This window comes from Fundulus heteroclitus, chromosome 21 (assembly GCF_011125445.2).
Source record: "Fundulus heteroclitus isolate FHET01 chromosome 21, MU-UCD_Fhet_4.1, whole genome shotgun sequence".
In the NCBI taxonomy this organism is placed as follows: Eukaryota; Metazoa; Chordata; class Actinopteri; order Cyprinodontiformes; family Fundulidae; genus Fundulus; species Fundulus heteroclitus.
The window spans coordinates 9994137-10008908 of NC_046381.1; the positions used below are offsets into that span (position 1 = coordinate 9994137).

The following is a 14772-nucleotide window of genomic DNA, read 5'->3' on the forward strand; positions in this document are numbered from 1 at the left end:
CGCTTTTATTATCATACATGTCATATTTCTTGGAGCAGGTTTTCCCCCCTCCCTCGATGATTTCACACACAAAAAAAACAACCTAGAGCTCTAAAACAAAGTGCAAAACAAAAAGCAGTGCAAGCAGGAATCTTCTACCTCTAAGCGGCTAAAGAGGCTATCAAACACGTGGGACACGATGGCGACGGCGACAAACAAAAAAATGGTGATGAAGCGTTAGCCAAAGATGTGCAGCATTGTAGGGCCACTAAATAGCCATCCATTATTCATGGCAATTCTTTTTTTTTTTTTTTTTTTAGCTTTTTTTTTCCTGTTTTTTAATTACAGTCGATGCAAGGCACCACAGCTGCAAACTGCTCCACTGCGTCACAAAGCCTGGAGGAAAATGCAGAAGTAAAGAAAGATTGATACAGTAACAGAGGGATGGGACAACTTTAACCCTGTCCTCCTTTTATTTATCTTTTTATACAGGTGCCTCTCCATGAATCAGAACACAGTCAACAAGTTGATTTATTTCCAGAAATTCAATTTCAAAAATGTATACGTATGTGTTTTTATAGCTTCATTATACTCCGAGTGATATACCTCAAGCAGTTTCTGCAGATTTAGATCGTAGCTTACAGAGAATGAAAATCCGAAACTCATTCTTTACCATAAATTAGAATATTACACATAACTGTTGTGCTATAGCCTACTGTGTCAAGGTAAAGATTGCTGACTTGACAATTGTCCAGCTGACAGTCATTGACATCTGTAAGGAAGGTAACCTGCAAATGGTTTTTGCTAAAGAAACTGGTCGCTCTTAGAGTGCAGGGTGCCAGCCTATTAAGGGAAGGTTGAGTGAAAGATAAACGTGTAGCTGGGATGACCACGAGATAATTGGGAAGCTATGCACATTTAAAAGTCTGAGGGAGTCTTAAAAGGCATAAACCGCAGGTTGGGTCAAAGCTTCAAGAACCCCCACGTATAGACGGACGTACCAGGGGCATGGGCTGTAAAGGTCACATTCTTTGTTTTAACCCACTCCTTAACCACGGAGAGTCTTTCCTGGACCAAGGAGAAAGAAAATTGGACTGTTGCCGTTTAATTACTGAATGACCAGAGTATCACTGCGCCTGAGCAGCCAGCAAAACTGACCGAGCTCAACCCATTTCTGAATCGAACGCGGTCGAGACCAAAACCAGAAACACAGCAATGGCGAATATGCGTAACAGTGCTATGCTGCGTTGTCTCTGCTGGTTGCACAGCTCTTCCGTGCACTTTTTTCTTCCACTCAACTTTACTTTGATACATTTGGCTTCCTTAGCAATAAGCCTTTGTGGCTTAACCTTTTTACGCAGTGTGTCAATGACTATCTGCAGGAAAACTGTTTTTATCTGTTTTAGATTTTCATTAGCTGTAAGCCATATTCATCAAGATTAACAGAAATCAGCACTAGACAGATACCCCTCTGTGTGTCATGAATCTATCGAATATGTGAAGTTGATATTTTGTACTGAATTAATTAAATGTATGAGATACTTTTAGAGATATTGCAGTTTGTAAGTGCATCTGTAAGTGAGTAACGAGTGGGTAAATTTTGCCTGAAAATCAGCAAGGCCTTCTATCAGTTTATGTGCTATCTGTCCTTAAAATGTGACCAATTATGGCAGATGTTGTGTCTATCTGCAGACAGAAGTTATAAGATACAACTGCTTATTTAGAAGTATCTTTGAAAGTAATAATCATAGTAAGCATTAATAGATTCCATCGTATTGATAAATTCCTACCAGCAGTAAAGTACATTCATAAGTTTCAACAAACGAGTTGTGTAGAAGTGTGAGGAGAACAGAACACCAAAACATCCAGCAATAACAGATATGTTTGCGTTGTAGAGGTCAGAAAGCAAGCAAAACCACCTAGTTGTCTGCACAGATGCGATGAGCTGGTGCAATTACTTTAATCATGCAGTCTGTTTGGAGTTTGTACAGCGGTTCACATGACAGAAAACAGGGAAGCACAATAGATGCAGAGTTCAAACCACCTTGTATGTCCCTTACACAGAACAAACCCAATGAAGAAAATCATGTAACAAGTCTCATTTCTTTTGGGAGTTTCGTTCTTCTTTTTTTTTTCTTTTTTTTCCCTTGATTGCTTTTTATGCTTGAAATGTGATTGATATTATATGGACAAAGAGACAAGAGAAAATCTCCAAACAAATTAGGTTCATTAGGTTGAAGTTGATAGACACACATCATTGGCACTTTACACAAGTCAGAAGTGGAGGATCTCTTTGTGAACAAAGTTCAAGTGGGGAAAAAAAGCAGGGGAAAACCTCAGAAGTGCTCTGGTCTTTGTCTCAGAGCCCATGTTTTCAGCTTTTGGAAAAACATCCGAATGTTCTTTCAGTGAGGTTCTGGGACTTTATAATCAGTTAAAGGTTTCCTTATGTGAGGCAGAAAGGTGTCATATCACGCTGAATTTGTTGAAAGCTGAGGAAATCCAAAGTGCAGCAGATGATTAACAGCTAGCCTGTCAGAGGCCAATGATTAGGCTGATTTTAGCTTTTGAAAAACACATTGAAAGTGTTGAAGCCCATGGGATGCAACGTTATATTCACTGATTAGAAACGTCTATATTTAATACAGTGTGAAGATGAACTGATGTTTACTGATTCTCAGACGCGCCTTTACAACACAGTGCTAATGTTTGATTAAATAATTGTTAGCGGGAAACTAAATACGTGATTTTTAAAAATGAACTGTTGAACACCTGAAATGTAATCTTATTCTGCTGCTGTTCCTGCTTTAAAGTTGTTTCAATCTTTTGAGAGCTGAGATATTTTCCAATAATTCTAGCAATGACACCAGTTTTCACGTCCCTTGAATTTGATTAAGTTTACTTTATCTCATTTTACGTGTTCTCTACCTTCCATGTATGTTGATGTTGTGAAAAACCTGTGTTACACAGGTCACAATGTGGGGAAATTTTGTGGAGCACCAAGTGCTGTTATGGCTTTGAGTATATGAGTCAGATTGGATGGACTCTCAGTTGGAGCAGTGCATGCGTATTGGGATCAAGGATGTGGTATTTACAATCTTCTACATATATATTTGGCTCAACCATCTGAGATTGAAATTCCACATGGGCTCAAAAAAACATATAACAACATAGAGAAAGGTGTCAGTTTCACTATCAGTTTATGAGAGTCCAGTTTGGGAATCTGCATCGCCTTTACTGGGAAATCTCAGTTGCAGCGGCACTCATTTGAGGTTTACAAAGCTGCAGGGCTCACGTCATTGAATTTTTAGATGTATGTGGCAGCTGTCTTAGACAGTGGTTAAATTAAGTTTGCTACAGAGTTAAATGCGTAAGAAGGTGATGCTGCTCTATCTTCCTACGCCATTTAAGCCGAAGGCAGATATGCAGCGGTGTGACGAGGTAATGCTGAGAGTTTATCTGCAGGGGAGATCTTTCAATGGCACTGGGTCATTGTACTGAAATTATAATTAATTCTAATCTTGTAAATTATTTTTCTTAAAACACTTTAAAAGCTGTTAAGTCGGAAAGCCTAATTAGCTTGCAACATCTCAATGTATCGTATTGCATTAAATCAAAGCGCAAAGGGAGGCCTGTCTTCCCCCTATTTAACTATTTTTTTCCAAATCACTTCCAAATTTCCCTATTTAGTCAAAATAACTTCTAATTCCAACAGTAGCCGAGGCCGAGGCGCTGCAAACTTTAAGAAGCACATGACCTTGGTAGGTTATCATGACCCAGTTTCTTATCCGATACAAGATGACAGACAGCGCCTTTTGAGGTTACCTCTGAATTTTTTTATTTTTTTTTATGGTTTTGGATTTAAAAAATGGACACTAATATGCAGTACCTGATAAATACTCATAAGTACTTTGTGCCTGAAACTTTTACTTTGTTCTATCATATATGAGTGGCAGCCATTTTGGATACTAAAGATTTCTGACCTTAGGGGGCATTGTTGTATTTCGCTCTGGGAATTTGGAAAAGCCAACATCAGAGTGAGAAAAGGTTGGTTTTTAGGGAAAATTATCAATTCTTCACTGGCTATATGATAATCCGTTGGATCAAAACATTAGAGGAAATTACGGTTTGGAAGTGAATCGAGAGTGGGTATTGGTGCTCACATTTTTTTTTAAATTATCAGATCGTAGATAATGTAATGAAATTTGTTTAAAATCAACAACAGGGTAAAAATACCCAACCCTAGTCTGCCCCTTCTCAGCATTCTCAAACCCCCTGACTCCAAACCAGATTCGGACTCAACAGCTTGTCAGTCTACACCCACTCCACATCCTCTTTTGTTGGGGCAGACTGAGCTGCAGCCATGTGGGAGAGGCCTGGACAGTGCAGTATAATGCTAAAACACTAGTCATTAATTATTACAGGTTCAAAAGCACTTGGTTCATAATGTGAGAGAAATTATCTTCCTCTAAGTTATCAAGGACTACTATCAAACATAGAGGAAGCAAGCTTCTCTTAGAGCTTCCCAACAGAGCGTGGTGTGCATTTACTGAACACTTTTTATAGCTGTATGAGTCCAGTTACAGACTTATTTAAATATAAATATAAATATAGCTCCATGTGTTTTTGGTGAAGTTTTGTTATAACATCATAGCAGCTTTCAAGACCTCGGTTAGCCCTGCAATACAGCAGAAACTCCAGAGGGAGCAAAAAAGTCCTAGCTGTAAAAAAAAACATGCACCCTGAAGGTGAGTGAGTTACAAAGAGTCTAATTAATCCAAAACCTTTGGATTTATTTAATTGAACTATTGGAATTATATACATTAAGATATATGATTAAATAATTTAGGGGGTTTAATAATGTGTTTACTTTGTGGACCAAGGTATTGTCAAAATTAAAAGAAAAAAACTGAATTTAACAGAACATAAAAGTAATTCTGGAAAAAAGGGAACTGATTTAAACTGGGCCCCGGGTTTAGGCCATTCTTCACCCCATGCTGCTGTCTGGGTACTTCCGGTACTTTCGTTTCCCCTGTTCTTGATCACGTTCACATCTACACTGCTGGGATTCCACTCAACAACGGTGCAAAACCTATGCTGTGCCAGCAGGTGGCAAATACATCTACAAAAATAAGTGTTGCCAGTCTAGCAAATTTGCACTGATGTGTATTGATTATTCTGACCTTTCTTGCTGCTTTTTTTTTTTTTTTTTTAAAAGAAAGAAAACACGACTAGTGACAAATCTGCTGCCATTTTTTGGTGTCATAGTAAAACATTTTTGGAGTGTCTGAGGTGAAAAGAAACATTGTTCTTACTCTCTTTACCCTTCAAACCTGTTTCATTGTTTTGTGGTTTCTAGTTTAGAGAGCAAAAGTAGGCAACTACATTATAGATTAGCCCATATGGAAAAATCTCAAGTATCCATTTTAGAAAGATTTTCTGTATATCTGTTTTCATTTGAAAACACTTAAAATGCATGTGGAAGAGAAGTGCAAATGCAACAGTGTCTGTATTGCAAAAAATAAATGCTGAATTAGTTGCCAGACATTTCATGTGATCACAGGATTTTTTTCACTTCTCTACAAACTCAGTGTTTGGAAGCATCTTTCTACAATCGGTAAGGGAACTTTCACAGACGATAACCTCACAGAACCTCACTTTAAAAAAATCTAAACTGCCCCTTTGACCTAACACGAGTCTAAATTAAGCCAGATTTACAGATTTCTTTGAGCCAGTCATCACTGACAGCCTGCGTTCTTGTTGTCAGAGAAGTCAACTTTTAATCAGTGAGACAGGAGCACAGATGAGGCAAAAGAAGAGCTAGATTCGAGAGTCTGAAACAAGCTCACGAGGTGAGAAGAAAGAGTAGGGCAAAGGAAAAAAAAAAAACAGGAGAGACTTGAGAAGTCCCACCTTCGGGAAAGAGCCGGAAACTCACCGCAAATTCGGGAGAAAACTGTTTCAGTCTGTCTCTCAAAAAAGCGTCAAGCTCATCCCCGTCCGGGAGGGCGTCAAAGTCTATCACTTGTAGGACATGGTGAAAACCTATGTCTTCAAGGCTGTTGTGAATAGAGACAACTAAACTCTTAATGTCACGTTTCTGGGGGGAAAAAAGCAGCATTAAATGCATTGATTGTCTTTTAAACTGTTTATTTCCCTCTTGTTTCTGTGTCTTTGCTAAACGTTTAAAAGACAGAACTGTTGGAACAGATTTGCATGGTAAACAATAGACACTTTTTTTTCTCTCTCTCTAAATTAACAAAAACAATTGGTCCACATTGGAGATACGTGTATCCTTAAGTGCTTTAAGTACAAAATGAAAACAATATTATCAAAATATTCATTTAATGGCTTACTTCATACATAAATACATGTTTTAGGAACACAAAAAAGCGAGCCACTGATTGGTAAAATCTCCAAAATGACTTCATCTGGGGCTGAACACATTGATTTTTTGGGTTGTTGTATTTTTTCTTTTTTTTTTCTCTTTTTTTTTTTTTTACTCAGGAGGCTTAGTGGGAGATGCTACAAATACGCCATCCGCCGTCCTTTGTTTCTAATTCTCTGTCTGTACCTTTTCCCCAGGACCGCAGCCAGGTATTTCTTCACAGCCATTTGCTTCCTGTAGCGGCTGTAGCTGTCTGTGAAGATCCCGTCTGAGTGTCGCTTGGAGAGGGGTTCCGAGCTGTCGTCCAGCGTTTTTCCCCCACTGTAAGAGACACAACGGGGAGCCATGTCACGGAGGTTACATGATATACTATGTGGTCACCCTAAAGGGGAAATAATAACATGGTTTACTGATATCGTTGAGAGAAGACCTTGCGTGAAGAATCCAGACCAAAAGCAGGGATTTCAGTGTGCGTTTTCCACAAACTGCATCCACCCACCTCCTTCCGATCAGAATCCACTGGGATTTAGTCCCATAAATTATTCACCGGGAAATAAATCTAAAACTATTTAACTTAATTCTCTCCTACAGCTTTTTCCACGACAGCCAGCTTAGAAAGTAATACTTCCTAAATCAATCAAAGAGCAGTTTTCTCCTCTTTGTGCAGATTTCAGGATGAGTTGATTTAGTGGCAAGGGCTGGGTGGTGAGGAGGGGGGAGAGAGATTTGGCATCATGTTGGGGGTCGGGAGAAAATGACACCACAGACACATTACAGCATGAGTTATGAGCATATAGGACTCAGTACGCAGAAACGAAGACGCACAGAGAACAAGAAACAGCAGATTTAAAGGAAAAACAAGGGACGAACAAGGAGATGTTCTTACCCTACACGTTTTGCCATCAGAGAATGAAGGTATTTCCTTGCTGATAACTGACCCAACGCTTTCCTGTAGGCTTTATTAAACATGCCGTCTGCATGCCTTTCCATTCTGGGATGATATAGATAGCCACACAGTAAAAATCACCACACACACTAAACACAACAGCACATATTAAGACTCAACAGGGCAGCAAATATCCATCCTGTGATGTTATTTGGTGGAATTAATTTTGAGATAAAAAAAAGGCAAAAATGCCTAAAAAAACTGGAAATCTTGCTGTCTATGTTTAACATAAATAAAATATTTTGTATTTATTAAATACAATATATATCTAAAATTGATTGAGGAGATAGCATTATATATATATATATATATATATATATATATATATATATATATATATATATATATATATATATATATATATGTATGTATGTATATATATATATATATATATATATATATATATATATATATATATATATATATATATATATATATATATATATATATATATGTATGTATCCTGAGATTTCTTCATTGTAGTTATAATCCGATGGGGATATAAGGAAACGTTTTGACAATACATTGATTCACACAGAACATATACATAGACAGAAGTACAGAAGTGAGATGTTCGACACGGATGTCTCATAAAGCAATGAAGGACATTTTATTATTTACTTTTGTTTGTTAAAAGAAAAAAAATCACCTTTTCTCTGATGGGTAGAACATGGTGAAGACATCGTCTGCGACGGAAGAGGGGCTTCTCACCTCCAACTGATCTCCATCATAATCCAGGGATGGTAAGGAGTTGCCACCCTCATCATAAACCTCACTGTCAAGTCTGTATTTAAAAAAAAGAGAGAAAAATGTACAGCCTGAACAGACTTTAAATTGAAAGACTTAAGACAAATCTGTTTATTCGGATCCATTTCGCTCCAGTTTAATTCCTATTAATTATTCCACCGGATAGATTGATCGATTAATTGCTAGGTCAGCCTGAGGCTGTGCCGCAGCAGCCTAAATTACATTACCTCCTCTCCCTGGTAAATGCATCTCAGCCCTATAGATTGTCTGTCAGTTGATATTATCCTGTAACAAGCTGTAATTCTCACAGACATATTTTTTTAGATCTGGTTCTTGCTGCAGCATTTGCACAGTAAAAGGATTCTCATCAATTCTGACAATAAAAAATGGTTAAAAAAGCTACTTACCTTATACTTGGAAAGCTTATTCCTACAGGTGAGCAGTTGATGCTGTGATGCATTATGATTCCATAGATGAACAATGCTAGAGTTGCTTTACTAGACATTGTCCTGCTGTGGGGCAAAAGGATATTAAACATTTATATTATAGGGTTTTATTTTTAATCTAAAAAAGTGAAATGAGATCCTTAGATTAATATTAGATGCGACTGGATTTAGATTTCCATGATATCCCTGTGCATAAGTTTCTACAATTTAAAAAAGAAAAGAGCATGGAAAGACTTTTTTACCCAAAAATACTAGAACTTTTACGCAGCGTAAAAGGCGCCTCTTCTTACCAGTTTCAAGTCGACGGACACGATCTTCCTAGAACCTCAGCTGGGAGAGTGAGATAGGATCTCTATCTCAGCCTCTCTCTCTCTCTCTCCTATCTCTCCTTTTTTCTCTGGGAAGTGTCTCTTCAGCGTCCTTGTTGGGATTGTGCAGCAGACCGTGCGCCCTCACCTCAGCTCTGGGACTTTTTTTTAGTCGCTCATGGACGGGACGAAAAGCGCCACAGCAGCGGCTGGTGTATCTGTGAAAACTTTCTTGCGTCCTGTGAAGTTAACTCCCTTTAGGTTTTTCATCCATGAATTCGAAAGGCTCGTCTTTTTCCACTTATCATGTCGGGGGAAAGGGGTGGGAGTTAGAGTTGGAGGTGGGCTGTGGGGGTGGGCGGCTGCGTCATCCGCCCTGCCGCCCTCACCCCCTCCCTTCCTCTGTCCCATATGAGCGCAGACGTCTTCCGCGTCAATGAAAGACCCAGAGCCAACTCATAAAAAAAAGAAAAAAAAAAAAGAAAGAAGCGAATGGCTCTTCAATTCAGACATCATCATTAATTAAACCGCGAGTTAATGTCAACAGCTGACGTCACGCTATAAATAAAATCACGTGACGGGCCTTGGAGGCTACTGTGGGAGCTGTTCGGAGCCTGAGGTGCTGAAATGGACAGTAGAGGCAAGAAAAACTCATGTATGGAAGGAAAATATATTTTATCATCATTTATCAAGCTATTTTAAAACTATATTCTCTATATGTTTCTCTTTGGTCACTTCAGATGCTAAGGTTCACAAAATTGTATACTGAGAAACATTGTTTAGGGGTTCAGATGTGTAGATAATACCAATCTGTATTCAAATTTTTATAATTATTTTTTCCCCTCCATGTGGTATTAAGGGTTATGGCCTTGTTCCTTATCTGATATTCACTGCATGAAGCTTGTTTATCTTATCTTTATCGTGACACATCAGGGTATTTCAGAGAGCAATATTCTATTTCATTATTATTATTATTATTATGTGTTGTTGTGTTGTGTTTATTATTATTATTATTGTAATTAGCATTGTTAGCATTATTAGCATAATTTTTATTATTATTTATTATTATTATTAGGATAATAATAGGTTAATCAACAAAATCATATGCAGGTTATGCTTCTTTTAAACAACAGCAACCCAACAAAAATAAATAAATGTCTTTTAATTTTCTGAAATTTCCCTGAGTTGTCACAAAGCAATGTCCATTAATCCACTGTTTATACCCACTTTTTTGTGACGGATCGCAGAGGGATTGTTCTCTATCTCCAACGGTCATTACGCGAGAGGTGAGGTACACCCTACACAGGCTGCCATCACACAAACAGACAAAACATGCACACTCATTCATAAAGGCAAATTAGAGTAACCAGGTAAACTAGCAGTCACATTTTGGACAGTGGGGGGAAGCTGGGGTACCCGAAGACATCACATGCACAGGTGAAAGGGAGTTCAACAACTACACCCACAGCATGAGGTTGCCACCACTGTGCTTGACAATTGGTAGTCTTCTAAAATTCAAAAGTCTCACCTTGACCCCTATAAATACATTTATTTTACTGTGGCCAAATAGCACAATCTTTTTGATTTATAGCCATAAAACTCTCCTCCAAGAATTTTTAGTTTTGCCTGTGTGATAAGCTGCAAACGTGAATTAAGATTGAAGGTGTCGATTTTGAAGCAGGGTTTACTTTCCTTGGTCAGTGACCTGTATGTGGGGAGGGACCCCTGTGTTCCACATCATATTAGGCGAAAACTTTGGTGGTTCTTGCATTGTTCTTCAGCACTCTGACACAATTGCATTCCTCTCAGGGTGAAAGCTTAGGTCAGGTGGCTCATTTGGTTTTTCCCAAACAAGAAAGGGGCCTAAACACTCATCAGAGATGGTCTTAGGCTGGCTAAAGCGGGATAACATTAAGCTTTATGGACCGACCCAACTTCAATCCTGTTGAAAATTTGTGAAATAGGTTTAAAAGCCAGGTCTGTGCCAAGACAACAATTTCTATCATTTTGGATAAGAAGAGGGAGTCTAAGCTATGCGTTGAGTTACATTTTGATTTTTCAAATTACATATTTGAAAAATGGCCAGATGAACAAATAATACTTGAAATTAATTTTATCAAAGTTGTTGTGGGGAGAAGGGCGAAGTTGCGCCCAGAAATAAAACTTACATTAACTTAGTTATTTTTCTCTCCATCTCTACCCTGTTCGTCAGAAGTCAGATGTGCCTTTCCTCTGCGCATGCATCACCGGGACCATGAGTTGAATCTTTAGTGGGTGATTCAGACCTCTTCGGTCCCCTCCGCTCTTTGACGTCATGTGGTGGTTTGCTTAGCTAAAATGAAAGGATTTAATTTGAATTCTTGAAAGGTAGAACTGTGGGAAAAAATGAATAAAGTTGTCTTTCTTGCACTGGGTGAGCACTGCACTCCAGTGGTTATGGGAAGAAAATGCACACTGATCCACCAATAATCAACTCCAATATCTGTATGTTTGGCCACCAGTTTTACTTTAGAATTTCTTAAAATAATGTAAAGTATCGTTTAACTGATTTAGTTGTTTTTTATGCTTATTTGTTGAACGTTACTGTGTTTAAAAATAGGTCAACTGTCTCTCGGACACGTAACCATCTAATTATGACTGAGGCGGCTAATCATGGCATTTCCATGACTGTCTTATGTTGAACTGAATCAAAGTAATCATCGTAAAGTGGTGATTACTCATTCAGCTTCAATCATCTCTTAATAAACTCTTCTTCTGATTATAGCAGGGTATCAGGATCTAATTACAGCAAAAAGCAGATATGAATGTTTAGCTTTAATAAGCCAATGCTTGAATCAGTGCAACATTTAAAGCCCTTACTGTATGTTTAATATTAATAAACTTGCTGATTATAACTTATTACATTTGCCATACACTCCACTAATTGAAATGCGTGATGGCATCAAGATTTGTGATAAATATAGCAAAGCAAAAAAAAAAAAAAAAAAAAAAAAAAAAGAGAATGCATGCACTGTTTGTTCAGATGTGTCTTCATATCTTTTTTCAGAGGCTGAGCTCTCAGTAATCATATTACGCCACACGGAGTAAAGTAAAACTGAGCTTTATCACCTCAAACAAGACAGCAAAGGAACATATGACTCATTCTAATTTTAGCTGTGTTTGCTTTTTATAGCCCCAGCTGTCTCCGCCGCCGGTACGTTTTGTTTGAAGACTTTAATTGATGTTACTGTCTCTGAGCTCAAGTGCTCACAGAATAACCCTTTTGGTAATCAAACCTGAAAGGTGTGTGGCGAAAGCTGCATTACTCGCATTGCGGACCCTCTGTCGTATTGTAGGGAATCGACTTCTCTGTGGGAGCGAGAAAGGAGGTGCTCACGTTGTAAATCATCACATTTAAGGGGTGGAAATGTGGCCAGTGTTCATCTCTAGGAAATTAGCGGGACTCACTGTTACTTTATGAAAGGTTTGGGATCTTTTTATTGACAATGTCATTAAAAACTGACACAAGAAACAAAAGTCAGAAAATTCTGTGCTGTAGAGTTAATTAAATTGTTAATAAGACATTTTTGGCAATCACCCTAAATAATTATGTTGTTACAGAATTATTTTTACAGTTTACTATAATAGTAATAATAATAATAATCATGTAAATAAAAAAAATGCATTCCTTCAAATACATTCAGGTATAAATAAAGTTATAAATAGTTTAAATCTTAGGTATTTCCTTCACAATTTTATTTAAGAAATCTATGGTACATTTATCCCAGAGCCCTCTGCTAGAAAGGAAAGCCAGGCTAACATAAAAGAATAGCAATGAAAAGGCGAGGAAATCAAGAAAAGGAAAGCAGCCGCATGCCTATTTCTTTGCGAGGAGCACCACTAAACACTGACACACACATTTTGATCCAAGACCAGCAGCAGTTGTCTCAAATTGGAAGTAACATGGTAGCATTTTACCTGGATAACATAGATAAATTGTTGGAAATTCAAAATTATTACTAGCAGTCGTTTGACTAAAAGATGCTTTGGATCTTACATTGAAAAAGAAAACATTCAACTTTCTGTATTTAAGTGCCATGATTGATCATCGCATGTCGCATAAACCTCAGGATGTGAACCTGCCACTAGGATTACACTTTTAGAAAAGCAGAAAGACATAAGAAACTATAATATTATCATCAAATTAGCTACAGTAGTTTTACAGAGGGTTAATATTGATTTAAGGAAACAGAGGATGACAATATGAAAACTTTAAGCTCACAACAAGACACGGGGTTGAAGATTTATTCCTACACTGTAGGTATAGCCTAGAAAATGGTTTATGGCACGGAAAAAATAAATTGATTGATTGATTGATTGATTGATTGGTTGGTTGGTTGATTAAGTGATTGATTATTTCAAACCATACAGAAATAAATACATTGTTCTTTGAACAACCACACTCAGTGGGTTATTATATATATATATATATATATATATATATATATATATATATATATATATATATATATATATATATATATATATACTGAATACTATACATACAAACTAAAACAACAATTGTGCTTGAAAAACAGTGGGAAGAAGAAGATGAACTTATTTAATCCCACCCCCTATTTCTACATACATGGTTGCTTAGTAATTTACTTTGTTTTTAACGTATATGTCGTTAAGCCAGTATTGTTTTTATGCTTACTATTATTATATTTAGTTTTTTACTATTTAAAATTATTATTCTTGTTGTGAATGATTATGATTATCTATAATTATAATAATTAGTGTTTCATATTTTCATTGTCAGTATTGCTTGTATCATCCCTTATCTCATTCTCACATATCATTGATTTCATATATTATATCAAAATACATTTTTTTGATTTCTAATAATTTTTTTGATTTGTATAATGTATATTTTTATCAATTATGCTATGATAAAAAAACTGTGTCATATTAAAACTTTTAGAACAACTTTTACCGCATAATACCTCAGTATTACCAAAGTTTTATATCAGGACGTCCCGCACTTCTCCCCATTAAAAGACAATTGAATAATTTAAAATTTTCCAAACATGAAGACCTATCGGTGAGCACTTACTGAAACATGAATCCAACACCATTTCACCATTTTTTAAATTGTTCAAACAAACAGATAACAATTATATTACTATTCCAAATAACTCTAATATAAATACCTTTATTGTCCCACAATAGGGAAATTCAGGTGCGACGGTGGCAAAAACACACAGACAGAAGACACCAGAGACACACACTACATCATGAAATTTAAAAAAAGCTAACTTAAAGTTAAGATCTGAAGCAGAAGAGAATAAACTTATCAGAAAGGTTATAAAAAAAACATTATGCAAATATTGATTGATCAGAATTAAGTTTAATCGCCAAGTAGGTTTGCACTTACAAGGAATTTGACTTGGTATCGATGGTGCAGACAAAAAAATAATACAGTATAATGTGGTATATTCAGATGACGATGTATATGTCACATAGAAAATACTATATTCAATTGAAATAGAGGAAGGACAGCAGCTGATTTACAGAACAATGTGAGAAAACTATGTAATATACATGAATTGTCAAGCAAACACCTTAGAGTAGCTGAAGCGTGTGCAAATGGACATTAGCATCTGAGAGCCAGTGTAAATAAATGAAAGAGATTAAAAAAGTGAGCAGAGAGACCAACTGGTAGAAACCCTTTCACTGAGGTATTTGTATAAAACATCTACCCTTATTTTTACGTACTATGTGACTCTATTAAAGGATAATTTAGGAAAACAATCATGTTTGTTTTTTTTACATCTTACTTCCAGTTACCTTTCCAATAAATAGGCTTTGTACTCCCTGAAAACAGATCTGCTCAAAGCAGATGTGCACAGTCATCTTAGACTCTTTAATAAACCCAGAAATACCTCCTGCATTTCCCGTCAGAGGGCATAAAGACAA

General features: G+C 36.9%; 1 protein-coding gene across 3 annotated transcripts; it reads right to left on the minus strand.

Moving 5' to 3' along the window:
* Window positions 1–268: 268 nt before the first annotated feature.
* Window positions 269–9171, minus strand: adcyap1a (adenylate cyclase activating polypeptide 1a). 3 transcript variants are annotated; one of them, XM_012853194.3, is made up of 7 exons: window positions 8797–9160; window positions 8468–8572; window positions 7963–8097; window positions 7254–7358; window positions 6554–6688; window positions 5918–6038; window positions 269–375 (listed from the first exon to the last, which is right to left on the minus strand). In XM_012853194.3, the coding sequence occupies exons 2-7, from the start codon at window positions 8563–8565 to the stop codon at window positions 367–369; spliced, it is 603 nt and encodes a 200-aa protein (XP_012708648.1). In that variant the 5' UTR covers window positions 8566–8572; window positions 8797–9160; the 3' UTR covers window positions 269–366. The 3 variants fall into 3 exon arrangements, with proteins under 3 accessions (XP_012708648.1, XP_012708646.2, XP_012708651.1); XM_012853192.3 differs by having other exon boundaries at window positions 270–6038; window positions 8797–9162; XM_012853197.3 differs by lacking the exons at window positions 269–375; window positions 5918–6038; window positions 7254–7358 and having other exon boundaries at window positions 6469–6688; window positions 8797–9171.
* Window positions 9172–14772: the final 5601 nt, after the last annotated feature.

What these genes read in the sequence shown, in the direction of transcription:
- adcyap1a (XM_012853192.3), bottom strand. Translation starts at nt 8,565, where the DNA reads ATGTCTAGTAAAGCAACTCTAGCATTGTTCATCTATGGAATCATAATG. An exon ending in TTCTACCCATCAGAGAAAAG is followed by an intron (nt 7,359 to 7,962) that starts GTGATTTTTTTT and finishes ATATCATCCCAG; the next exon opens with AATGGAAAGGCATGCAGACG. An exon ending in CTGATGGCAAAACGTGTAGG is followed by an intron (nt 6,689 to 7,253) that starts GTAAGAACATCT and finishes TGTCTCTTACAG; the next exon opens with TGGGGGAAAAACGCTGGACG.